The sequence below is a fragment of the Dicentrarchus labrax genome, unplaced genomic scaffold (genome assembly GCF_905237075.1).
Source record: "Dicentrarchus labrax unplaced genomic scaffold, dlabrax2021, whole genome shotgun sequence".
NCBI classification, from domain to species: domain Eukaryota; kingdom Metazoa; phylum Chordata; class Actinopteri; family Moronidae; genus Dicentrarchus; species Dicentrarchus labrax.
In genome coordinates, this window is record NW_026136721.1 from 31,735,041 (window position 1) to 31,761,983 (window position 26,943).

Consider the following 26,943-nt stretch of genomic DNA (forward strand, 5'->3'; position numbering starts at 1 on the left):
ACAACAACATAATATCACGTCAGAGGAATAAAAATGTCTTATAAATAGACTGTTGCAATTTAGTTTATTAATATTTATTGACTTTAGTACAAGAAGACGGGCAGAAACATTAAATTAATCCTGTTATCGTGCTATAAGATAAGATATAAGAAGCTATGAAAGAGCAGCACAACCTTTTTTAATTATTGAGTTCAGTCACACCTGCTTTAACAAATAGATACAAATTCTGAAAAGCATTTAATTAATTTAATATATTATTACTCTGTTGTTAAAATGACATTACATTTGGCGAGGAGCCTGTTATGACTAGAGACTTACAACGACCTGGTCCCAGCTCTGCCTGCAACTAATAATTATTTTCATTATTGATTAACCTTCTTGGCCTTTTTGCTTAAAAAAAAAATTAAAAAAAGGATTATAAGATTAAAGAAACAAACTGCCAGTCAGTTTTCTTTTGTGGACTAATGGTTGCAGCTGTAACATCAGTTATAAGCGTTTATACACGCCGAGTACAGTCTTGCAGGTAGGACAGGAGTGCTTGGCGTCTCTCAGCCGGTCCACACAGAACGGGATGAGACAGCAACCTAAAACAAAGCTGGAGAGGACAGCAGCTTATTGTCAGCACCGTCTATTCATACAATATATGATTTCAAACATATTAGAGCATTTATCTAATCATTACTCACAGGTAACATTCACATGCATTTCACAAGGCAGTTTCTTATGGTCACGTAGATCTATCAGCACACTGGACAATTACACCTGGTCATTTTGAGCCATGGTAGCAGCAGTGATGTAGTATTTAGGTCGCTTTGATTGTTAGGTCCAGAGGGAAATATCTTTACATCTATCCCATGGATTTCCATAAAATTTGGTAGCTACAGACATTCATGTTCCTTAGACGATGAATCCTTATGGTTCCTTTCCTTTACTTTTCCACTAGTGCCATCGACACTCGTCCAACACAATCATCATCTTAGATAACACAATAGGCGTATCTACATGCTAATTATGCATTCACACTATTGTCAGCAGCATGGAAAGAACAGAAAACCTCCTATAGCTAACAGTGTATAGTATTTTTAAACAGCTAAATTGAATCAATTAGACTTTTATTTAACCTTTTTATTATTTAAGCTTTGAAATTCCTGTAATTTTCAACTTTGATTTACAATAGGTGGGTGAAGTTAATATATTTTCCTTCTCACAGGATGTCAGTAGGTGAATAAAGCAAAATGTTTGCATATTAACATAATAATGTCAGTATTAAAGTCAATGCACCAAGTACAGTTGAGGCTATTATATGTAGATATAGTTATAATATAATATAGTTATATTTCAGCAGTAAATATAAATAAGAATAGTATTATTATTAAAGGAAATATGTAAAAACTATCTGTTCTTATAAGATGTACAGTGTACCAACTGCCCCATACTAAGGCGCTGAGAAAAGTACTTTTGTGTCCTTTTTTCAGCCACACAAAAAGGTTTTGTAATTAATATTAAAATGGAGTGAATGACACTTCACTCCTCCTTACCCACAGAAGAAGAGTCCTCCACAGAAAAGGTAGGTGAGCAAACCAGGGGAGTAGTCCACCTTGGAGAGGACCGTCTGATGGCACTTAGGACAGGCAACCTGAACCGGACTGTCTCCCAACGGGCCGACTGTCACTAGAGATCAGGAATGAGACCAAAGAACCAAAGAATGAGGACAGAGTGACAGTTTCAATGAATTTACAGGAAATTAGAGCTGTGTTATTATGAGGGACAGAACAGACTCACCAACAGGAATTTGTGTATTTGCCATTGTTCCTGTAAACAATTCATATCGAAGATGTAGTTAAACACAGGCTGTGTTTACTAGAGACAAATCTATGGTACACAGATATAAACCTATATACATTTAAAGGTTATTTTGATCACAAATGTTCTTATTCAACTGTTGATTATTGACTGACTTTATTGGATAATAATGACGTACTGCAGCCAAGAAGTATTAAATTAAACTTAAAACTCCTCATATGAGGAATATATTATTGTTATTATTATTTGAAACTAAATATGTTTTGTTTATGTTGATAAAAATGCGTCATTTATTCACAAAATGACCCTCACATGTTTAAATCTCTGAGTGTATCATTAAACACACTGTTGGGATTCAGTATCAGTGCTTGCTTATGCAAACAGCCTTTATAATCCTTAAATACTAACATAATGAGTTTAATAAATGAACTGGTACTTACAGTAGAAGAATGTGTGACTGCAGCGAGGACAGTTTTCTCAGTGCCGGCTACACTTTCCCTGCCAACCTTGTTTACTTCCCCAGGAGTCATAAGATTGCTGAATTGTCTGTGTGGACTTCACTGACCCAACCCATATTACAAACCCAATGAGCAAGGACAATATTTTATGACTTTAAACAACCGTTGATTTCCCTTTTTTCCAGATGTGTACATGAGAATAATTCTCATCTGAATTGTCTCCTTAATGTAATTTAACCATTAATATTAATATAATCTGGATGCATATTTGTTGATTTTAGCTGTTGTGTCTCTTCTTAATCTTAAGTCCTTGTGCACCCACAGAGCAGAGGAGAAAGGTTATATAATCTTACTGTGTAAGTTGGTGTAGTAAAATAACAATTAACATAAATATGTTTTAAATAAATGTGATTTTGTTGAGTTTAGTCAACAGATAACTCCATTAAAATCACACAAACATAACTGTTATCATTTTACTGCAACTATCTATCATTATTCTGATTCATTGTGGATTTGATTTATTATTTATCTCAGTTTGTAACTTCCATACACAACCTTTGGGGCATTTATCATTATTGGGTTAATACTGTGTGTGTCTGTTTGTTTAGGTTTAAGTTTGTGTTAACAGGAAAAATATAACTGCAAGATGTTTACTTCTGTTGTTTCACAATGTCATTTAATAAATAAACCTAAAGAAACAAATATATGCATATATAACTTAAGGATTAGACAGAGAAGGTCAAACCAGCTCTGCAGTATTTAGTGTTTTTAAGTGCTGCAGATGTGAAACTATCTTGGGAAACAGATTATAAAACATCTCTGTGGCTGACAGACTTGCAGTCGATGAAACTAAGTAAAGACAAATAACCTTCCATTCAGGCTGAAATTAACAGCACATGCTCCTGCTGCTCCAAATTAGAGCTGGCATTTAACTGTTTGCTGAACACGGTCGTAGTTCATGGCGACACGGTAGCGATCCAACATTAGTCTACATATGCTGAAAGGATGAGGTTGGCATTTGTCAGCTGGTTCATACAGAAAAAGTTACTACTTTGACAGGACAAAGGTGCATAAACAGTGGTGGAATATACCTTGGTTTATTTACTCAAGGTCAGTTTATACTTATTATTAACGGTAATGATTAAAGTACACAGCAGATAATCCAGGAATATTCATCTTAAATGTTCAAACTTTGGTGCTACTAATGACTTTTACTTCAGACTTTGAGTGCATTATGGATTTTAACACTCTGGTATTGCTACTTTTAGTCACTTCTTTTACTACTGCATACAAAAAGACTTTATTCTACTAATTCTGAGCATCCTGTGAAACCTCATAAATAAGGAAAGAGGGAGATGTAGTTGCAGTTGTAGTCAGAGGTCACTGTGTGCTGAAAACACATCTAAGGTTTTTGATTATTGTGTCACTTTTCACACATTTACCTTTGCTGGAAGTGAAGCTACACCTAAAAATCTTTATTAATATGCATAGGGAGACAATATGATGTTGTGTAGGAGTTGTATCATTTTCTGAACCACTAAGATAAGGTTGTCAAAGAGACAAAGAATATCAGGTCAGATCTGTACTGATTGCTCTGATTTCTGACTGATTTAATCCACAATAAAACACAGGAGGACAATAAGATGAAAGACTTTTAATCAGTAAAAACAGGTGCAATATTTCACATGTAAACAATTGCAGCATCTCATTCTTAATACCTGAATAGTTACATAGAAATAATATTTTAGTGACTCAAGGATTCCTGTAAAAATAGATCAGTTTAACAAAAGAACTATATCCCTTTCAAAATAAAAAGGAAATCTTGCTAATTATTTCAAGTGCTCTTAGGCTCACCTGCAGATCGGCGAGCAGTTGCGACACCTTCAGTATTAAATAAGTCTCAGCTTCACTAGTAGCCCTCTCCCCCTGCAGTCAAACTCTACATCCCTGCAGCCATGAACTCGCCTGCTGCTGTACATTAATTTAAAAGCAAAAGGACTGTTGGGAAAATATCATCATCGTCTTTCAGCTTGTAGGGCAGCAGGCGAGTGCACAGTGGAAATTCTCAAATATAGATTGTGGCATTTATATTTACTTCAGTGGCAGAGAGAACTCTGTATTTATTTCTAATATTTCCTGTTTCCTAGTCAGTCCCTCCAGGAAGTTTTAACAGAACATTTAACAGAAATTCAACCAAAGCAAATGTTGTCTTATCACCTCCAATCATCTAGTTTCCAGAGGAAAAAGTTGAGCCATACGCCGACAGCTAGTGACTTTATTCTCTTCTGCCTACCATTTCTAATTAATTATACAAAAAAAGCAATTATTTTTGCTTATCCCATAATTTCATTGCAAAAGCCCCCCCTAAAAACGTCATTTCCTTTTTTTAGAACAGCTGCTGTGAAATCAGGCAGGTAGGCTGCAACAATACCCCCCAAAAAAGCCTGTGCAATCCTGGAGGGAGTGCCCAGTTAATGCAAACTAAAAATTACGTCCACATTCACAGTTTGTCCAGATAAATTCAGTACACTTCCACAGCACTAATTCCATGAGCACACCCAGTCAGGCGTTCCACTTTGCCTTTTTTACCCCCGGAAGTGCTGAGTTCTGATGACGTAGCTAGCTTCAAATGTATCAGGAGCGCCGCAAAAAGACGGAACAACTGGAATTTTTTTATTAGTATGAAAAACATTGTGTTAAAAAAGACAGAGAGCAGCAGACTGATGACTGTAACATTATGGTTATACTGATGGAATTGGTGCTGTCAATTCACCATGTGAAGTTCAACCAACTCAGTGTTTCCTCTTTAACCTGGTGTTTATTTGTTTGTGCTGACCACCAGTACTGGGCAGCAACATCACTAGTAATAATGTAACTTTCACCAGTAATAAGTAGTGTAACTAATTAGTATTAAATTTCAGTAATATTATTACAGTTACTCCCCCAAAATAATATCTTAAATAACTACTTAAAACCTTACTACTTATGTCGTTTTTAAAAGACAGAAGTTGTTTAAAATTTTGTCCCGCAATCAAAATCCCGCGAGTGTCTTCTCGCCTGTAACTTTTATTGATTAGGCTGCAGAAAAAAAGCAGATAGTTTGAAGCCTCAGCTGTGATTCGCCTGACATTCACACACAAACTATTGCCGGCAGGGATTAATACATAAAGTAATAATACAACATTTGAAAAGAGTGACGAGTAATAAATCATATTTGATGAGTAATGAGCTGCTGGCCACTGCTGTTATTTGAGACTCAGGGAAGGTCTAGAATTTGGCTGCAGGGTGTTTGTAGTTACGTCTTCACCGTCCAACAGACATTACCTTTTTGCAAGCGCAGTTTTAGAACTGAGTAGTTTTAAATGGATAGTTGGCACTTAATTCCCATGCTAGTGTGTTCCTATGACCCACGTTCATCATCACAGCACTCGAACGAAGTACTCTGTGACAAACACTGCTGTTTCCCTCACTACTTATCCACCTTTCCTGACTTCTGTCCTGACTTGGCAGCAGTCTTACGCTTTTTCTTCTGACGGATCACAACTGTCATTTTCTCCTCATTTTCTCCCATGAATGAATTTATTAGGTCACAGCCCTGTGGGTGTCACATGATCTCCCAAATCCCTCCTGTTTCACAACATCACAGGTCTAACCGCTGCTCATTCTCATCCATTTCAGTCCTCCCTTCATTTTCTGGCCGTCTTTCCTCTCCCTTCCTCTTCTCTCGCTCTCGGGATTCCCTGCAGACTTCGACGTCAGGAGGCCATATGGCTTCTTTTCTGTTCTGCCTCTTTTCTCTCCGCTTCCACCTGCTCTTTAGCCTCCGTCCTGTCCTTCAGAGCCCTCAGGAGGACCCTGAGCAGCGTGTTCTCATTCAGCAGGTTTTCGGAGGCGTCTGCCAGCTCCTGCAGCCGTCTCACTGCCTCCCCAAGCTGCCTGCTTTTCTCCCGGTGCTGTTCCTCCAAGCTTTGCCTTTCTTGCTTCAGCTCTGCGTTCTGGGCTTCTAAGCTGCGAGTGTCAAATGTTAGTCGCCGGTTGTCACGCCACAGCTGCGCCAGCTGTTGGGAGAGACGCTCGCGGGCATGATGCAGCAGTTGAACCTCATGCTGGAGTGCCAGAAACTCTGCACGGAAGATGGCACCGGGTCCTGGGCCCTCTGCCTCGCTGGGAGCTGTCACTGGTTTGTCTGCATATTCTACATAGCCGGAGTGCTGCAGGATGAAGTGAAGGAGGTTGGGTAATGTGATGGGCAGTTCGTCAGGAAACTTCACACTAAATTGTTTTCTTGAAGAGAAGCAAAAACAAGAAAATGAGTGAAAAAAACAATTCTGTTGAAATGAATTGATAATATCAGTGGTTAAATAATATTGTTTAATGTGGATCTTGTGTGGTAAATCGGTCTCCCTTTGGGGAAGATAAAGGTTGTTACTGTTACCACTCTGGGGGTTACTGTATGCTGTGTTCTGCTGAACTACAACTGCAACTAACAATTCACTAACAATTATTTTCTAGATTAACTCACTGTTTGGTCTATAAAATGTCAGGAAAGAGTGAAAAATGTCACATCACACTTCGCTGAAGTCCAGAATGATCTTGAAATTGTTTGTTTTGTCTGACCAACGCTCTAAAAACCTGAAGATATTAAGTTTTCATATAAATCCTGACATCTGACATTTGATTATCAAATGTATGTTTCCAGCTTCAGCTGTAGAGAGTACTCTGGTCGTTGTCAGCCACATGTCCAGGTATTACTGGAAAATGCAAATGTCTGTGTGTTTGTGTGTGTCTCTATTACCTGTATTTGGGAAAGAGAAGAATAGAGGGAACGTGATCCACCATGAACTCCCATGGAAGGTCATTACGTGCAACATTCACCCTAAAAAAGACAAAATGTTGTATTACTATATTCTTAAAAAGTTTGAGCCAGAGAACTAATTTTGTATTTTTAATAAAAGCTTATTTTGCACTGAAATTAAAACATGATTCAACAAGAAATCCATATTAAAACATTACTGCCACAATACCTGCAACAACAGTCAGACATAAATACTCGTACTGTACCTGGCAACAGTGATTGTGCTGTTTCCTTGCTGTAATAATCGGGCCAGCTGGATGATGATGTGGTTGAGAACAGAGCAGAATCCACACCACTGAGTGTAGTAGAACAGCAGCACGTCCTAAACGAGAACACAGGCAAACGTTTATATATTGTTCTCCACAATACAGTCCATGAACTCAGTACAGTTCATCTCCAGACCAAACAGTGAGCCCACTAAGGTCCCTGCTCCCCACTAGCCCTTCCACACACACACTGTCCCTCCTCATGAAGTTACACTCCGAGGTGTATTTAGTCTTCAAATGGGTATATGCTTCATATATATATATATATATATATGTATAGCTTGACTACATGTTGCGGATTACTTCATTATTTCTATATTCACTGGGCTATGATAAGTCTGTCTGTGTGTAATCTACTTCCATTCAACATTAGCTGGTTTGGGACGACGCCTTAATAGCTGAAGGTTTAAAAGAATTGAAGCAGTCTTTTCTCACCTTCTGGAGGTCCATGACGGAAGGCAGGAAGGTGGAGGTTGTCAGTTCTGTGATGAGGGGGCGCCGGGGCGAGTGCTGGTGTTCGTCTGGATGCCTGGTTTCCCCCTCGCCACTTTTGCTGTCTTCTTCTCCGACCAAGTGTCTCTGCAAGAGGCTGTACGGAGCACTGAAGTTCCTGATGAAGGCCTCTTTAATACACGATGAAAACAGAGAATTACTGTTAGAATCATATTCAAATACGGCAGAGAACGTAAGAGACAACAAAAAGACTGTTGTAGAGCCCTTAAATGGGGTCTTCTAGCAATCTAGGCATATCTGGCACAAATTCACCAACCTCCAAAGTGCACGGAGAAGGCAAATAATTATAGTTATTTAATAAGATTATTAAATTAAAGTAATATAAAAAACGTCTGGGTTCTTCTAGAAATCTAGACAATGACCTCAGGATGATTTTAATTTCTTTCTGGACAAGCCAATTTTAAATGATATTATGGTGAAACCAGGTCAGCAACAAGATGGTGGCAACAGTAGCCAGAGACCTTGTGAGCAGTTAGTTAATTATTATAATTAAATACATATTATTACTTATTATATTATTACTAGAGAGAGATCTTGCACATATTGAACACACTGACATGCTTCCAGGTGCTGGAAAAGGCAAAATACTTGAAACTCAGTACAGTCAACACGTGTTCAGGTTACAGAACATCACAACAGTCTTTACCTGTAGTATTAAAGGCATGTGAATAAATGTGAGATACATAAGGGTTTACTATTTCCATTACTAGAAATTATCAGTAGTAGTGTAGTGTAACTTTTAATGTCTTTGTACTAAATGACAGTGACAATAACACTCATGCAGTCTGTGTTTTTGTGAACGCTGCCTGCGCATCAAGAAGCACATACCACATTACCTTTGCAAATGTTCAGTATGTAAATGACCATGAATCAAAGCCACATCAGCTAATATGTATACTATGCAAAATTGTTGTTTTGTTAGTTTTTTTGGTTATATACAGAATTTGCACCAAATTTGCACAGAATCGGTGAATCTCAACAGACATGGTAACTACAATAATTATTCCATTCAAGTTTCACAAAAATGAACAGATATAGGCTCGTGCCTTCCGAAGTAAACCCACGTCCATCAACAGGAGGCAACACAAAACTCAGAAATGTGTTTCTAAACTAGCTGCATCCAACTTAGTGGAATTAGCAAGTAGCAAGTAGCCCAGTCCAGGCTACAATACTACAATATATCTATAATCTACATTTTAATTTAAGCAAAACTGATTTAAGGAACCTATTAATAACCTATTAAAAAATAGCCATTTTCAGTATATATGAGTGTTCACTGTTCAGTGAGTGTTCTTTTTTTAGGGTGCAACGGCCGTGGTGACTCAACCTGTTGCAATTTGTCATTATATTCTGACATCAGAAATTGTGGCGAGTATAGTACGAAGAGTAATGGGGTCAGAGTGCTTCAGACAAAGTGCTCGCTGGATCTTCAACCTGCATTGCAAATCCTCACATAGGAGGGACTGTGTTCAACAATATTTGTGACTTTGGAAATTGACATTGGTGGTGAGAAATGTGTGTGCTGTTATAAATAAATAAAACCATGTGATATGAAAGAAATACTGTCCTAGTCTTACCCAGAGACTCTGTCAGTGTGGTTGCTGGGTTGCGGTGGAGAACATAATGAACCTCATCCTTCAGGTTCACAATAGCTGCAAACGACCCGTCACCGCTCCCATTCCCTTGTGCATCAGCCTCCTGGTGAAGAGGAGCACTTCTGTTGCCTGCTGCTCCAAGCCTCATCGCCAGAGGCCAGTTCAGAGCAACGTCCAGCACATAAAACCTGAGCGTCCTGTTGGTCCGACATCGGAGCCCTGTGATGCCGTCTCCTCCCTGCTGAGGGCCAGAGGATGGAAGGCTGGACGAAGAAGCAGGCGTAAGGGGAACTCTTTGCATGTCTGGCTCCTCTTTGGCTTGTGAATCATTGAGTTGAGGTTCTACTTTTCTACAGCAGGCACTGTATTGACTAAATGGGCTGTAGCTGTTCAGAAAGTTGCTACAGACCACTAAGGTTGTGGTTTTTATGGACATGGGTGCAGACACTTGGTGCAGGCAGCAGTTTCTGAGATAAGAATGCAGCAGGTCTCCTCCCTGAGCCGTGGAGGGGAACGAGCAACCTACAGAGGAGCTGGTCAGGATGGATTGTGACAAGCTGAGGCACACCTCACACACACTTGTACTGGACTTTGGAAGAAGAACTGACTGGCAGCAAAGCGAGGTGAAACTTTTGTCCAAGCTAGAGTGGTTATTGTTGTCACAGGAATGATAACGCACAGCAATGTCCGCAACCTGAAAGACAAAAGAAACACAGCAATAATAAATTAAAATGAAATTAACTGGTAGCCAGTGATGGAAGATAAGAGTGATGTGGTCAGGCTTCCTTGAAATTGTTAAAAGGTCTAGTGTGTAGGATTTAGTGGCATCTGTGCACTCAGTCACCTCACCCTCCACTTCTAAGCGCAAAAATGCCGACTGTAGATATAAACGGCTCATCCTAAGGTAATAAAAACATAACGATTCCTATATTCAGGTGTTTATATACCAAAGAAAAGTTAGTGATGAATATTATATTAAATTTCTGCACTATAGACCCTCCTAAATGTTATACTGGACCTTTAATCTCATCAACGCAGTTAATGAGAGTGAGAAGACTGCTATTATCAGCATAAACATTTTTAATTAATATATTTTTTAAATAATATCCAGAAGAAGCATGTGAATAAAAAAAAACAGTAGTGGGCCTAAAACTGAGCCCTGTGGCACACAACCACAGCATTAGATTGTTCAGAGTAGGGCAGTATCAAAGATGGCTACCCATCTCGGGACGAGCATGCCGAGATCCACTGTATGAAATGTAGCATTAAAGTCAAATACTGGAGGTAAGTGAGCGACACAAAGAGATGAGATGGAGCAAATTTGAATTCACCTGCTGTAGTATGGGACTGGGATTGGACCCGAGGGGATTGTGTGGCAGGAACAGCAGCAGTGCCGGACCTTTAGTCAGCTCATGTTCCAGGAGGCGGGACTTTGTTCCTGGAGGCTGCAGCCAATGGAGGACGGTCTTGCGGTGTTCAAACACCCAGCTACAGATGGCCTCTGATGTGAAGTTGCGCTCCCTTCGAGGGAAGATCTGACAGAAGAAAACATACAGCGCAATACCGGTGCAATCCCTTAGTATACATCCTAAAAAAACAGTAACATGTATTCAGCATCTACTTACAATTCTATAAACCAGTGTTTTATGTAGTGTTTATCACGGCGTGATGACTTTGCTTACCAAAGAGGAGTTTAATTTTCTGTAAAGGTAAACGGTTTCATCTTCTGTGAGTGAAATGGCCCCCGCCACCTGTTTGTTTGTTATGACCCCAAAACGAACAACACCACGAAAATCTGCACCAGAAAAACAGAAGAAAGTTTTGTTTCTGTTTTTTCTATCCTCACTTACACACATTTGATAAAGAAAAGACTACATAGTGTTTTACCCATCATTGTACATTAGTCAGACCCACTGCTGTTACCAAGTTACCAAGTTACCAAGTTACCCAAAACATGGCCATTTCTAATCTAATCTTACCTACTTGATATGATTTAAAACTTCAAAACTGGTTTTAGTGCTGTGTGACCTCTTCTTACCCCTTTTCAGGGCCTGCAGGGCCGAGGACAGATATGTGATGTACCCCGGTGGCTGAGGTGAGGAGTGAAACTGGAAGAAACCCACCACTCGAGGCTAGAAGTAGAAGCACACAAGAGACAAAGAAGGCACACATTATGTAAATTGAACAACAGTAAAACATTCAGGTCTTTCCTTAAAGAAAGCCAATATTAGCAACTTGCGTGACTTCATGTTTTTCTGCCAACTCTCCATCAGACGGCCTGAAGGCAAACAATACCTCGTGACAGGAGAGGAACTCTTCAAGTGTGGCTCTGGATGGGAGGTAAGTGAGCGGTGTGATGACTCTGAGGATAAAACTTTCCACGTAGGCAGCCACTAATGGACCCTTGTACTCTATTGGCCCAAACCTGCAACATAGAAACACACAGAAACACAAAAACATGACGGCTCTTCCCTCGTTACAGCTCAGTTGTATCAGTTTAGATGATATATCAACAAAATTATCACATCACATTAACATTCAGACGCACACGCCGAATACATCGACAATCACCGGTTTCTGGACTGATGATGGCTGGTTGGAAAACTTTAATATATCGCCTAACCCTATTCACAATCCACCATTTTAGTTAAATACAAATATGAGCGTTCTCCGTCTTACCTTCTATAAAACAAATGGATGATCGGGTACTGATAGAAGCGGTTTTGCCTCCTGCATTTCCCGTGACTCCACCAGCAGTTAACAGCCAAAAACTGCACCTGTAGTTGTGTAAGAGAGAGAAACAAGAGCTGAACAAAGAAAAAAAAAAAAACATTTCCAGACCAGTGATATGGTACGAAGTGTTTGTGTTACCAATCTCAGTCATGTGTTATATTCTCTACATAAAAAAACATCAGAGCCTGACGAATTACGCCACAACAGTCAGAAACATTCGAGTTAACAACTTTATATTTACTCCTCTACGTGTCTAACATGTTTTTTGTAAGTTGACTGGCATGTTTCCATAACAACAAGCACTTGCCGCGTTGTCAGTGGTAATCTGATGGCGTCAGTTAAGGTTGCTATTTGGTATTGAAACAATCCTGCAGAGTGCCTGTTGTGTCCTCGGGTTTCTGTACCTGCTTGGCCAGCTTCTTAGCTACCTGCTGCACTTCCTGCCGGGCAGCCATCGAGTGAGCGCACCACGGTGCATAGAAGAAGATTAGAGATACCTCCGCCATACTCCTGAGACGCTCTACCTGGAGAGAAAAACGTTAATGTTACTGACATGTACTGGATAATAACGCTATATGATTATACATTTATCTCAGGTTAAATTTAATTTATGTGTTATAGGTTAATTATAGGTTAATTTTCATTTGAATGTATGTTTGTATGCTTGAATTTCCATTGGGATAAATAAAGTATCTATCTATCTATCTATCTATCTATCTATCTATCTATCTATCTATCTATCTAGTATGCATTACTATAATGCACCCCTGTCTTCTGCACAGTTTTCTTTTCTTATCTTTCTTATCTTTATCTATTTATATTTTGAAAGTACTTTATTTTTCTGTGTGATTTTTCTGTGATTTGTATATTTGTATATTTGTATTTGCATATTTTATGCACCAGTTGCACCAGGTCACATTCCTGGTAGGCATGAAAAACCTACTTGGCAATAAACAAAATTCTGATTCTGATTCTGATTCTGATCACTAACAGGGACTAATACTTGTAGCCTACCGAGCAGATTTTAAAATATCTAATGAGGGAACGCCTGACTCATAAAAAAAAGTGTTTTGCATCAGGTGTGTGTCCTTGAATCTCACCTGGTCTAGCTGACCCAAGTAGAGGTCCACTACCGGGGCCTCGGCAGAGAAGAACCGCACCGGAGGCCGAGCTGTTGCCACCACATTTTTAGCCCGGCTGCAGAAAGACAGACACAAAAACATAAAAAAGCTGACACCAAAGTTACCTGCGTCGAGTGAAGCACTCTTCCACGGTCGAGAGGCAGCATGAGATCATTTGTTTGCAAGTTTCAGTCCGCCCAGGTTTTAACCCCCACTGCTGGGATCACTGGGAGATAAGTCTGTATGGCTCAGTGCTCAAAATATTTAATCAATTCATTTATTAGTTGACCTACAGAAAATTAATCATCCAGCAATTGCAACAACTAGTAGAAGTTTAAATAATTTATTTAGCAAAACATTTTTTTATTGTTGTAAACTGAATAAACTTTGGTTTAGGATTGTTGGTCGGGACTTGAGATGGACGTCTGATATTTTATATAATAAGTTCAGCTGTATAACATAATGGAGGGCCCAATCGGCAACTATCGATTAATCTGTCAATAGTTTTTGGGTTCATCATTTGCTCTATAAAATGTGTTTTATACTTTCCCAAAGGAAGGTGATGTCCTGACTGCTCAAGTAATTGTTTCAGCTGCACAGATTTAGTTAGTTATACATTCATACTTGTACTTAAGTCAGCCACCACTACTGGCTGAGGAGCAGGATGTGTCTGCAAGTTTCAGTCCTCAGTCACAGCTGTCATCTCCACAGCTGGAGGGATGTTTTAACTACAGAGCAATGGTTGCAAACACTGTGGTGTTCAATGAATGATACATAAACATGGGTCGTCCACGGTCTGTTTAAACGGTTTAAAGCATTAGTTAATCCTCTCCTACAGGACACAGTCAGTTTCAGATCAGCTGCTCAACATAATGAACACCCTAATTGCTCCCCAGTAACTAGATCAACAGAAGGAAGAGCTAATTGACGCTGTATTAGTGCTACAACAACATTATCTCTCAGCAAAAAAAGTACGCTCAGTTAAAATGTTTAGGAGGTCTCACATACGCCTGATCACAAAAAAAAACAAACAAAAACAAGCTCACATGAACAATAATATAAACAAAAGAGGTTCTTTAGTTACGCTGCTCTTACCTGCATGTGAATTTGACGGCCAGTATGAGCAGGACGCCGAGCACGATAGCCCCGCAGAGTAGACCCGGTCTCCGGGCCATCAGAAACAGCACCTGCCGGAGAGACTGCCGCACCCGGCGCAGCATTACAGGCTGTCGGCGGCTCTCCGTCCCATTTATACGCTCCGGCTGCTGCTCACCGCGTCCATTTGACTAACGGGGGGCGGGGGAGGAAGACGGGTTTCGGCAAGGGGGACACACAGCTAACCTGGATTGGACATCGGCGCTGCTGGTGTGTAAGGTTTTCAAACGCGGTCAGACCAACCTTTCTTCCCCACGTAGACTTTTCACTTCCGCAACAATGACGTAAGGGAGAGAGGGTAAAGTGCTTCGGGCGGTTTGAAAACGCGCCGTTGGTTTAAGACTGCCATGGTAACCAAGGTACAAAAAAATAAAAAAAATAGGGTTGATATTTGGATAGACTTGTGTTAAATGTGGATGGGTCCAGTTTCAATAATTATCATGTTTGAATTCGACCGCAATAATTTAATGTGGAGTTTTTTTTTTTGCGTGCTCTTTTGAGACAGTCCCTACGTTGTTATGGCGACAACCGTTGTTGCCATGGCGGTTGTTAGGCACCAGAGGGCGCCATAGAGGTCGTGCTACAGATTTTAATCAATCAAACTTTATTATTTTACATTTTTGACTTTCAAATGAGTACTACACTAATTAATTAACTACTTAACAGGTCACAGACAGTCTAATGATGACACAGTATAACTATAAAGTGAAAGTTTACTGGTAGAACTATGACATACTGCTCACTTGAATTAAATATTTATTGATTACACTCTCTATTTAGATAAGACAACCATCCATGTAGTGTAAATTATCCATATATTGTATGGATAATTCTGTTAAATACTCACTGACAAGAGCCTTTAGCAATATTTGAGAAGAATATACAGTATATTACTGGGTACTATCACTGTATCATTGTACAAACAGTGCATATTATAGATTTATTGCCCTTTAGTCTCAATTCTGTTTCTTTTATTCTATCTTGTATCGTATTTAGTCTGGTTTAGTTATTGTGTATAATTTGCCTTTTTAAATTGTATTTGTATATTCAATTAAATCATGGCCATGAAATATTTTAATTAAAAACAAGGCTAAAAATAGGTGTTTTAAGTTCATATAGTGAAAGTTAGGGTATTGACAAATAGCTTGTCTGTGTTGTTTTCCTCGGGTGCAGTACATGGGTGATATTTTAGATATATAATGTTTATAAAGCACATACAGCAGCTTTATAAAAATTAATTTCTTAAATTTACTACTACTATCCTAAGAAAAACAAATCCACACAACAGGGAAACATTATTTAAAAATCTTTATTTGTACTTTGTCATTAGAGAACATAGAAGAACAAAATCACAGTGTAGAATGTTTAAGTGCAAATGAACTATGTAAAAAAAAAAAGTCTTTGATTGGCTTCAATCACCCATAACATGAAGATTTATACAGCAAACAAAAAAATGTGCAAAGCAATATTTGTCAGCATAACAGCAAATAAAATCTGCTACAATCATAAAAATCATAAAAATTAGAAAAGATATTTTTTTAGCATCTAAAAAAATGTTTTCAACATATATTTCAAATCTAAGTGCCGCATTTATTGTGAGATGGTTTTGTTTTCCCTTCGACTCAACTCATGTTCCCATCAGTCTGCAAGAACTACAAAACCCAGCATTGACACGTTTCACAATTGTGTTATCAAACCTCGTAGAGAGAGAATTTTCCGACAGCTCCACAGCACCGAGATCGCAGTCAAAGCTGGAAGCACACCGAAGACCCGAAGAACGCATCAAAATGTATGCAGAATAAGGATTTATATACATTTAACTCACTATAATACTGTTTTCATTCTAGCTGATACTTTTAGAGCAGCAGCTGTTCATTTAAGGAACCAGTGTGTAGGATTTAGTGGCATCTAGTGGTGAAGTTGCAGACTGCAACAATGGTAACTGGATAACCACTCGCCTAGAAAAACATACGTTTATTCATATATTTCTTCCAATAGAATCAATAGATCAACTGAAATGTAACACACTGGAGCTTTAGCTGGCTGTGGCTTGCATGCCATTAAGACATTTAATTAAAACTAAAATTAATTTATTGATTCCTGTTCAGCAGCCAAGTCTGTATATGCATTAAAAAAAAAAAAGCTTACACCCATCTCAGTGCTACAAAGCTATCAGAGAACTCCTCATGAGGCCAGTCTTTACTACCACCAGTGTTGGAACACGACTTATCATTTGCATAACTGCCCTCTGGACCATTTAGGCAATGTGGTTTGTGAATGCACTGAGGACGCAGAGAGACAGATCACTGCAGTAATATCTCCTAATCAATAACACCACGGATATTCAGCTGTTTCTCATCTTGTTGATTTTGTTTCTCCTACAATAGCTCAGTGCCTTTCTTGTTCCACATGGCACAACCATCCAGCAGAGAAACAAGACAGGAAGCAAGAAAACTTCCTTTCCAGCAGCAAATAAGCCAGTTTCATGTGATTGTTTCTGCTAAAAAACACTTCTCCTCCTCAGCAACCGGATTTCTGGCTGTTATGTTTGCTGTGAACTGTACGGTATTTAATTGGGCACTGATTACATGCAGTTTGTTACGGTGCCTGTGTTTCTGGGTGCATTAGCTGCTGCACCACCAAGTCTATATTAATAATGGGACTGAAGTAGAGAGCCCAGTAGAAGAGGCAGTTGCACACAAACTGAGGGACAAAAGGCCACAGGAGGGCGAAGGCAAACCCCTGAGATAACATCTTCCACAAGTGGTTCCACATCTTGCGTGGCAGAGACCTAAGGAAAGTGGAAGATACCAGTTAGTGTTTAAGTGCATGCAGCTTAACTTAACATGTAGCTAAACTTAATTATTACATATGCCTCTAATAAAGGATGTAACAATATACTGCAAGACAGTTAAATCAGTTGTGATACTCTTTAAACAGCTGAGGACGCCAACTACTGCTGACTTGGTTCGGTGTCAGTAGCTGTAAGAAGGCACAAAGGCGGCTGCAGGTGAAACCGAGAATGCACCATCTTGCAAAAGTGCATTGTTTTACTCAGTTTATACCCCACCGCAGAAATAAAAAAGGAGAAAATATATTTAGTAGATTTCTGTCTAAGGAATAAAGGAATCTTTTTCAGTCATAATTTGACTTATTGTTACATTCCTAGCCTGTAATGTTCAAGTAGTGTAGGAATCTTTAAACAAAGGCAACAGAAACAAAAGCTTGAGAGATTAATCTTTAATCTGTGCTGGTTGGAGGATGCTAGCGTTCTTTGTTCGCCACTTTCTTCCACTTCCACTGTAAAGGGTCCTTGAGTTACGTGAGAGGCACTTAAAGTTAATTATGCAATCATTATTATATTTCCCTACCAGATACTTTCTCTGAGTCAGGAGAGAATCTGTGTGCTCTCGTTCCCTCTCTGACCTCCGATGCCACACTTTAATAATGAACTGAAAATATTTTGACACCGTTCTCTAATAATGTTTTGCACTGTTTCTTTGGCAAATCATCTCTCATTCTCAGTACAAGTATGCATTTCCAATCCTACCAGCCTGCACACCACAGGCTGCTACTATCTACATAATGTAATCTCAACACAAGGCTAAGTATAGCAGGTTGTAGCTTAAATAGAAGAAATGGTATCATGTATCATGAACCCCGGATAACCAGACTTTGGCGCTGCTGTTGCTCCCATGCTGTTTGACGCATCCGATTACATCGATCTGTCTGGTGTCTGCTGATTTATAATTCAGGGAATTCAGAGTAAATCAGTCGCTATATCTTTCACCTGTCTGTTGTTACCGTGGTTGCCATGGTCACAGAGCGAGTGCCACAGTAAGCTGACCCATAAACCCAGCAATGAGCCATGCATGTTGACCAGGGCTCTGTTCCAATAAAGCACTTAGTTTTGAACCGTTTGTTGTGGGCGTGTCATCTTCTACAGGTTGTTATGCATTGTGCAACACATCTGATTAAAGTGGTTCCACTCCAAACTGGTGGAAACGCCCTACTCTTCGTCTGAAAGCCTTTATATTTAGGTTATGGGGAGCTCCAGGATATAGATTGTTACTGTAGTGGAAAAATGTATATATGTAACTGTGTGTAGGAAAAAAAAACCCCAGTGTCTACCTGATCCTGGCTCTCGTCCAGAGTCTCCACAGGGCGCAGCCTTCCAGCACAGACAGCAGCATGGTGTTAACAATAATGAAGCGAGATGTCCAGTAGTGGACGGCCAGCCAGTCCCAAGCAAACTCTGCTATCAGCTGGTATGGAAGCAGGAGGTACTTTACGAGAAACTCTGCCCACTGCCGCCAGTTGGGCTCCAACTAACAAATACAGGAACATCATAAAAAACAAAAGATGACAGTTTTTTAACAATTACAAAAATCTAATAATGTAAAAGTTACTGTTACTTTTACTGTTACTGTTAATATATAATATTATAATTGTATTATTTTACTTATGTGTCAAGAAGAGCATGGTGGAAGATGACCTGGATCCATCACCTCTCTTTCACTACATACTGTAATAAATTATTAAGCTGAACCAACCCGGCTGTTTTACAAAGTTATCTTCTATTTTTTAAATGAAAGTGTCTATTTGTGACCCATTTTAAAGATCTTCAGTAGGAACACACTGGCGTAAGGCTGAGAGACACTGACAGGGAAGGGAAAAATATTAAGAAACTGACTGAATCGTTGTTGGTTTTGGTCTTTTAATAGAATTTGTTGACAGAAAAAGTGGTGTTGGATCCAGGTCATCTTTCCCCATAAAAATATAAAATATCACCACCCTTACCCTTTAAAGCCATGTTAATGATCACAGCAGCATCTTACTCTGACTATGAGCAGTAACCGGAACATCATGTGTATATGAATGCACCTACTTTGATTTACTTCTTACTGAAGATTTAATGATACTGTATTAGTCTCTCACCTGTGTGTTGAGGAAGCTGCTCTCCACTGAGCGGTCGATGTGTGTGATGGCCGGACAGCAGGTGTGGAGGAAGGGCAGGAAGGTTTCCGAGTAGTCGAATAAATACAAATAGAAGAGTGTAAGACGAGGGGAGCGCTTTAGTGCGTACAGCAAGAACAGAGACTTCCCTGCATTAGCAGCCTGGTAGAAAGTGATAGAAATAGAAGTATACAGAGTTAGTGGACAGTCATAAAGTCGTACATGTGAGAAATATAATAAACACACTGACAGGAGACTCAGTTCTTAAAATCTCAATTATAGTGTATTTTCTTAAATGAAGGAACTGTGGTACAACACTAAAAGCAAAGGTAATATTCTTAAATACTAGTGTAACAAGATGTTTTACAAAAACTTGCTCAGATGTACTATTACTTCATTTTTACTCATCTAAAAAAGCACAGAAGTACTTAAAGTACTACCAGCATAGAAAGTTAATTAAAAAACAACAAAACAAAGATGCAACATTAAGTACTCTAAAAAGGATCAGTGTTTTTTTTCATGTTATAATCAGTTCAAACTCAGACTCTTTACCTTGTATTCCCAGAGGTTCTGTGGAGGTTTGACCCCGAGGGTTTTAACTCGGTCCAGTTCAGCCAGAACAGCCCGTCGGTGAGCCTGATTTTCGATGTTGTAAGGAGGTTTTAACAACTCTTCATCCCCCAGCATCAACAGCAGCCTAAAGCGTAGAAATCAACACCACATGGCATGAGAATACTGATCTACAGGATGGTCTGTAACAGGGTAGTATGTGCAAGTCTAAACTGCAACAGAGAGAACAATTTACTGTAGTACTACAGGTGAAAGATGACAATATACTCAGCTCAGTTGTTTGGGAGCATAACAACTGCATTTCAAAATCGGAACAAGTAAAGCAAATGTAATTTATCTACCTCCCATTGACGTTCTCCTGCATGAAGGGTTCTCTGTAAAGCTGGGCCCAGGGACCCAGGTGATCCAGCCAGGACACGACTTCCTCCGGCGTCCAGTGAGCCACGGGTTTACTGATCAACGGGTCGTGCTGGTCGACCACACCACTGCTCCAGTGATACACCAGCACCATCACCTGGAAACACACAGATATTAACAAACACTGTACAGTAAACACTTGTTTACCCTGCACCAGGGTACATTATGAATTTAGAGGCAAAAAAACCAATTAGTTCACAAAGCTGTTGTTGGTGAGGAGTAGGAGATAACTAGTGTTAATAACATGGTGGCTGGAATCCCTCATATGCATCATATACTGGTCCCAACTAGTCACACAGTGGCAGTTCACAGCTCTGTATGCTCTGAATGAATCAACCATTGCCAGTAGAGGTCACTATGTTACTTACACCTGCAGCAGCATGACTCATCAAAGTATAACTATAAACATAAATCTGCCATTACATTTTTGTATGATTTGATAAAAACTGTAAATGATTTGAATCATATTCTTATCACATTTTTATAAACCATTATTTACTCATTCTCATTTCCACTGATATGAGCAGTTATTGCTTAACAGTGTGCACAGCCACTGTGTAAGGCTGCTGATGTGTGTTTCTGCAGGTTTTCTGTCCTGTTAAGTGGTAAGAAAATAAGCACATAATGTGACAAGGTCTTCAGAACAAGGTTGCTTTATTAAAAAAAAAAAAAAAAAACTGCCTTGCAAAGAAAACCTGTCCCCACTGCTGGGGTCATTAAGTTAACTCCATTTCCTGATGTTGTTTTCCAGCACGTGAGCCAAGGTAAACACTGTCAGAAGCAGAAAAAAAACAAAAAAACAATGCCTTGCACATAAGTTCAGGCCCACTTTCTTAAAATGAGCTGATATTCATTCCTAAACTAGGGTAAAAATGAAACATGCTGTAATCTATTTACACTCTCACAGCAGCGCACACACACAAATGTACTGCCACGTGGCAAAACACACACTGACGTTGCTCCCGAGTGCCACATGGACAAAATCAACATGGTCTGTCTACATGATATGAAAAACTGACCTTTTCATCCTCTACCCTGGTGACTTAAAAATATTTTTCTTCAAAAGGTTAATTTTGGAATACCAGAGTAAAAAGGTAGGCAAAAGGATAAAAAAATAAACTCATATCTAGAGATATTATCTATTGTATGTATGTATGCAAAGTAAGAATTTACCAACAGGATACTGATAATGGTTACTGTATCTCATAGAGTATGACTCTTATTTACCAATCCACTAATGCAAACTGATTAAACTTATAACAGCATTTGGTTTGATTAAACATTGTAGCTATTAAAAACAACCTACAATGAAAACCAAAAAAAAAATAGGTTTCTATGCCAAACTTCGTCAAGAGCCAGGTCTTAACAATAATAAGAAAGGAAAATCACAGTCATACCATTCACTATAAAAAAGGAGTCATATTGCACAACATAATATATTAAACATGAATGGTGCCACTAAATACTTACAGCCACACATGTGAGTGCAGTTAGGACTCCAGAGAAGAAGAAGCCTGCTCCTTTGTGCTGGTTTGTCCTGGATCTACCCAAGTTGTCACCATACCTAAAAAAACAAGTCGATATTTAATGGATGTCAGTTTCAGGTTTAAAATCATCATCATTATTGTCAAAGGGGAACCAATTTTACACAAAGTCTGTTTACATGTCTTTGGGGGTACGACTGCATATGAGAAAAACAGTTTGTTTCTTCAGAGGGAGCTGCGCAAAGGCTGCCAAACTTCACCTCACTTGAGTCAGAGTTTAACATAGGGTGAGATGTAAGTTTACCAGACCACTGTAGCCCGCTCCTTATCTCTGGTTGAAGCTAGTGGCTCGAGGCTACAGAAGCTGCTACAAGCACAACACACCTGAATCTCTGATCTATGGCTACATTCAGATTTCAGTGCTCGATTCGGATTTATTGCTCAGAGCTGCATCAGTTTCCAGTTTGAAAAAGGTCACACATGATGAATGTCCGTCTACAGTGACGTAAAAGTCAGGTGAACTATGATTTGTCTGTTCACACTGAGGTGCAAAAGATCAAACCTGTATCTGATTTGGACCATCCTGAGTTTGACACTGTTAGAGGAGTGCAATACTTAATTGTACTCTCTCAGTGTATACTAAGCTGACACTCTCTTTACACCAAAACAGCCTGTGTCATAGATAATACTGTGCTACCTCTGGAAGGCCAGCAAGCTCCGGGAGATTTTGGGGTTAGCCTGGATCTCGGATCTCCTCCGTTGAACGACCTCACTGAACAGTTTTTCAGTTGCATCCCTAGAGAGAAAAGCATTAAGTTACTGAGTGCAATTAGTAGATGAAAGTGAAATGAAGGGAACAAACAAAGGACGGGGTAAATTGTTTAGCATCGACCAACCTGACCAAGTTGATTATTGCTAACTTGTGTCAGAGGAGCACGTGGAATAAAATTGGTCTGTAAGTCTGATCAAGCTTCTCCTTCACACTTTGCCTCCTCTATTACAGGCAGCACCCCTTTAAGTGTGATACATCACAACGTCTGGTGTAAGTGCAGAGACTGAAATTGTTTCTATACATAGATCAGCCTTAACATTATGACCACTGACAGGTGAAGTGAATAACACTGATTATCTGGTTATCATGGCACCTGTCAGTGGGTGGGATATATTAGGCAGCAAGTGAACATTTTGTCCTCAAAGTTGATGTGTTAGAAGCAGGAAAAATGGGCAGCGTGAGGATTTGAGCGACTTCAACAAGGGGCCAAATTGTGATGGCTATACGACTGGGTCAGAGCATCTCCAAAACTGCAGCTCCTGTGGGAAGGCTGGTCAGTGAGGTCCGATCCAACAGACGAGCTACTGTAGCTCAAATTGCTGAAAAAGTTAATGCTGGTTCTGATAGAAAAGGTGTCAGAACACACAGAGCATCACACTTTTGTTGTATTATAGGGCTGCATAACAGTATGACCACCAGGCTGCCCAGGTGGTCATACTGTTATGGCTGATCGGTGTATATTTTCTATTATGGCTGCTTGTGTTTAGACAATGTTTAAAATTTGAAAACTTTGGCTTCTTTTGTTACATAAAAAAATGGGTTTATAGTTCCCATATTTATATTTAAGTCATGACACTCAGTTATCACACAGCACTATCACAAAATGTATATATTTGGACCACACCTGTCACATACAGTTTGACAGTAGGTCTCTGTTCTCTACTGTACATGAGAGAAATGTGAATACTGTGGTCAGAAAATCAAACATTCATTCCCTGATTTATGATCTGGCTGTGAAAAGCATACCTCAGCAGAATGTTGATTTTAGGAAAGCCTTCCCACTTCTCCCGGCACTCTGGGCACTCATTCTTGTGAGAGGACTCCCACCACAGAGCCAGACAGTGGCGGCAAAAGTTATGGCCGCAGGTCAGGGTGGTGGGGTTCACCAAGATGTCGTAGCAACAGTGACACGAGAACTCATGTTCTGAGATGTTGGTGGTGGAGGGCTGAGGAGGTTCAGATGAGTGAGGGGGGTCATCCATTAATGCTGTCAGACTGTCATCTAATGAATCCCAATCCATCTGGTGCAACATATCTGAGTCTGAGGAAGAGGAGAGACGAGGTTACAAAGGAAGAAATAAATTGAGAAAGTGATTACAATATGGTTACAGTGTCTAAAACCTTATCAGCGACAACTGGTGATTTACAGGATCATATCAGAGCTTCTCTATGTTTTATCTTGTTTACACTGCAATTCACATATATTTAACATGGAAACAATGCTGTTGTGTTTTTCCAGGAATGCATGAGCTTTCACTCATTTCTTAACAATATAATAATAATATTAACAAAGTAAATTATTTCAAGTATGCATTATAGTATTGTTCATCACTGGTAGATAATGCAGTTTAGGTCTGCAACTGACAAATATTTCCCAACTATCCATCTGTTTTCCAGAGCCGAAGGTAATGTCCTCAGATGTCTGACCAACAATCTAATCTCACTTTACAAAGATATAAAACAGAGAAAATCTTTACATTGGAGACACTGGTTGGCATTTTTACTTAATAAATGACTGGAACAACTAATGTCTTACTATGGGACTGATTAATCATTTAAGATACTGTATTTTTTGGGCCAGTAATATACTTTGAATGTCCCTTCATTTTCCATTTGTGTCTTTGTTACACCTAGTCTGTTATCTACTATCCATTTTGCTACATGAACCAAAGTGAGCAGTCATCCAAGCTGCGTGTGTGTGGTCATGCAAAAGAGCTTTCATCTGTCTCCTTTGTGGTACAAAGAGACACGAGCTTGTGTAAAGTTTGGTTGTTCTACTTTGTAATTCAAATCCAGTAACTGCACGCTATGCCACTGGTAGCTGTGCTGGAAAGCATCCTGCATCGCCTTTTTTTACAAAACAGTAAAAATACTTTCACTTTCCATTAATGACGTATTAAAAGCATATTTTAGTCTACACAGAACAAATGTGGGCTATACACTGTATACAGCGCAGTCCCTAGAGATAACCATGATGTACAGTAACTATTTCTAACCTAGTGCACAGCAGATTTATCACTTTATTCCAAAATTAGACTAAAGACTGGAGACTTAACTTAGACTCTAGCTTAAGGATGTGAAACTTTACATGAACTTACATTGTTAAAAGCTCTGCCCGCACACGAGAAAACAATATAATACACAAAAAGTAACTTGTATCAGCTTATTGTAAAGCCTCGTAAGCAGTTTGTTGACAACTTGCCTGTGTGCAAAGCATCACTTTGTTTCTGACTTGAGTAAAGATTTTGAGTACTGCTAAAAGGTACACAGCCAGCATTTGAAAATGGTCAGCATACATGTAAAGTATTAATCCGTTGTGGTTAAGGAACCTAAAATAACACAGGTACGATCTTTGTTGTTAAGTGTTGACTTTTGAAGTACATACACACATAATTTCAGCACTTAATGACATTAATTTAAAACCCAGCGGACGTGTTTTGTTTACAGACAGAAAGCGATAACACTGACTGAAACACAGACATCTAATATAACTAACTAACTTTAGTAGTTTAACATCAGATAACGTGAACTCATCGCATCTTGATGTTGACGTTAGCTGTAACTACTGTGTGCCTGCCTAGCTCGTCGTTAGCTACTAACATTACCTCGATCAGCAGCAACATTTACAGCCCCCCCTTTTCTTTCTTTTTTCTTTTTGTTAAAAGCAGAAACAACAGTTTACTGACATTAAACCTGACATTACAGATACTAAAACTACCATTAGCTTCAGGGCTGATACGCTAGTTAGCGAGCAACTGATAGCTAGCTAACAGTTCGTGTTTATAGAAGTTAAATAACGCCGATAAGTTTTATTTTTACCTCGCCTCAGGAATGACCTTTGACAGGTGACCAGCTGACGGATGACATAACTCCCCCCGTTGAACAACTTAACGCGTGCTTCTCGTTAAGTTAACCGTGGATTAAACCGTCCGTGGAGCAGATCGATATATCTGCTCGAGTGGCCGTCGCCATGGCTCCGCGCTGCTGTGGAACACCGCGCGTACCCGCCCACACGTAGAGCACGGGCACGCGCACGCACGTCAACGTCAACGTCATGCGGGTTACCTGATGTCCCTTTGTCGTCATTGGGCACACACACACACACACACACACACACACATAGAGGACAGGTGAGAGTGTGTGTGTGTGTGTGTGCAGCAGAGGAGGCAGCTGGTCCTCTCTCGTCCTTGCTAATGAGGTAATGCCTGTGATGGTGATGATGATGGTGATGATGAATATGGTGGCCCTGAGGTGCAAATCACAACGGCAAATCAGAAAACACAACACAAAAAGAGAAAACACAACACAAAAAGAGAAAGCACAACACAAAAAGAGAAAGCACAACGGTAAATCAGAAAACACAACGACATTAACCAAACCGTAAAAGGTAGGTACCCTCGGGCGACATGAGTCGTCGCTGATTGGACAAAAGAACTGGTCCGTCCTTTGAACCGGAAACACAACACCGCCAGAACTATGCGTTCAAGTTGCCAAATCTGAAAATTCAAACCACTAAATAAGGAAAATATTGTATTAATACCTCCAGGTTAATGTGGGATACCTACGAGAGGTAGAAACAGGGGTTCCAATAGTCCATATCGTTGTGTTTTCTGATTTGCTGTTGTGATTTGCACCTCAGGGCCACCGTATAATGATGATGATGATGATGGTGATGATGATTTAAAAAAAAGCTGCTTCAGTTTAAAGTTCACGTCTGATCCTGTAACTAGAGCTCAGATTTCTGGTCTGAAACGATAACGGTGACCTGTTAACTAACAGGTCGGCTCTGTCTGTACAGGTGAGGACATACTTGTGTTTGTAGTCCCGGGTCGCCACCATTGCACACATCCTATGAGATAAGATTTTATAGGAGCAGACTTACATAACAAGCAGTGTGAATGGGCAGGGGCTATACTTTGTAATGTAAATGTCATCTATAATTAATCATTTTTTAAGGTTAACTGT

At 39.6% G+C, this 26,943-nt stretch overlaps 3 protein-coding genes across 3 annotated transcripts; all 3 read right to left on the bottom strand.

The window, feature by feature from the left end:
* Window positions 1–58: 58 nt before the first annotated feature.
* On the bottom strand, window positions 59–2,414 carry LOC127355268 (lipopolysaccharide-induced tumor necrosis factor-alpha factor homolog). The gene is made up of 4 exons (XM_051385935.1): window positions 2,244–2,414; window positions 1,783–1,812; window positions 1,539–1,671; window positions 59–595 (listed from the first exon to the last, which is right to left on the bottom strand). Exons 2-4 carry the CDS (start codon window positions 1,805–1,807, stop codon window positions 487–489), a joined length of 267 nt encoding a protein of 88 aa, XP_051241895.1. The 5' UTR covers window positions 1,808–1,812; window positions 2,244–2,414; the 3' UTR covers window positions 59–486.
* Window positions 2,415–3,895: 1,481 nt separating this feature from the next.
* txndc11 (thioredoxin domain containing 11) lies at window positions 3,896–14,783 on the bottom strand. Its single transcript, XM_051386582.1, has 13 exons — window positions 14,440–14,783; window positions 13,324–13,420; window positions 12,628–12,747; window positions 12,170–12,267; window positions 11,786–11,915; window positions 11,529–11,622; window positions 11,173–11,285; window positions 10,822–11,025; window positions 9,473–10,184; window positions 7,818–8,005; window positions 7,323–7,438; window positions 7,057–7,137; window positions 3,896–6,545 (listed from the first exon to the last, which is right to left on the bottom strand). The coding sequence occupies exons 1-13, from the start codon at window positions 14,562–14,564 to the stop codon at window positions 6,017–6,019; spliced, it is 2,607 nt and encodes an 868-aa protein (XP_051242542.1). The 5' UTR covers window positions 14,565–14,783; the 3' UTR covers window positions 3,896–6,016.
* A 1,009-nt stretch (window positions 14,784–15,792) lies between these two features.
* Window positions 15,793–25,987, bottom strand: LOC127355588 (bifunctional apoptosis regulator). The gene is made up of 9 exons (XM_051386638.1): window positions 25,798–25,987; window positions 23,725–24,019; window positions 22,624–22,722; window positions 21,913–22,006; window positions 20,367–20,539; window positions 20,008–20,152; window positions 19,438–19,617; window positions 18,631–18,827; window positions 15,793–17,290 (listed from the first exon to the last, which is right to left on the bottom strand). The coding sequence occupies exons 2-9, from the start codon at window positions 24,009–24,011 to the stop codon at window positions 17,098–17,100; spliced, it is 1,368 nt and encodes a 455-aa protein (XP_051242598.1). The 5' UTR covers window positions 24,012–24,019; window positions 25,798–25,987; the 3' UTR covers window positions 15,793–17,097.
* Between the last annotated feature and the right edge of the window lie 956 nt (window positions 25,988–26,943).

Excerpts from the sequence above, each read along its gene's own strand:
- LOC127355268 (XM_051385935.1), bottom strand. The coding sequence starts at position 1,807 with ATGGCAAATACACAAATTCCTGTTG. Across the intron at positions 1,672-1,782 it reads AAATACACAAATTCCTGTTG|TGACAGTCGGCCCGTTGGGA; the intron begins GTGAGTCTGTTC and ends CCTGATCTCTAG. Across the intron at positions 596-1,538 it reads GGAGGACTCTTCTTCTGTGG|CTTTGTTTTAGGTTGCTGTC; the intron begins GTAAGGAGGAGT and ends TGTCCTCTCCAG.
- txndc11 (XM_051386582.1), bottom strand. The coding sequence starts at position 14,564 with ATGCTGCGCCGGGTGCGGCAGTCTCTCCGGCAGGTGCTGTTTCTGATG. Across the intron at positions 11,916-12,169 it reads ATCCATTTGTTTTATAGAAG|GTTTGGGCCAATAGAGTACA; the intron begins GTAAGACGGAGA and ends TCTATGTTGCAG. Across the intron at positions 10,185-10,821 it reads CCAGTCCCATACTACAGCAG|GTTGCGGACATTGCTGTGCG; the intron begins GTGAATTCAAAT and ends TTTGTCTTTCAG.
- LOC127355588 (XM_051386638.1), bottom strand. The coding sequence starts at position 24,011 with ATGTTGCACCAGATGGATTGGGATTCATTAGATGACAGTCTGACAGCA. Across the intron at positions 22,007-22,623 it reads AGCTTGCTGGCCTTCCAGAG|GTATGGTGACAACTTGGGTA; the intron begins GTAGCACAGTAT and ends TTGTTTTTTTAG. Across the intron at positions 19,618-20,007 it reads AGAACCTCTGGGAATACAAG|GCTGCTAATGCAGGGAAGTC; the intron begins GTAAAGAGTCTG and ends ACTTTCTACCAG.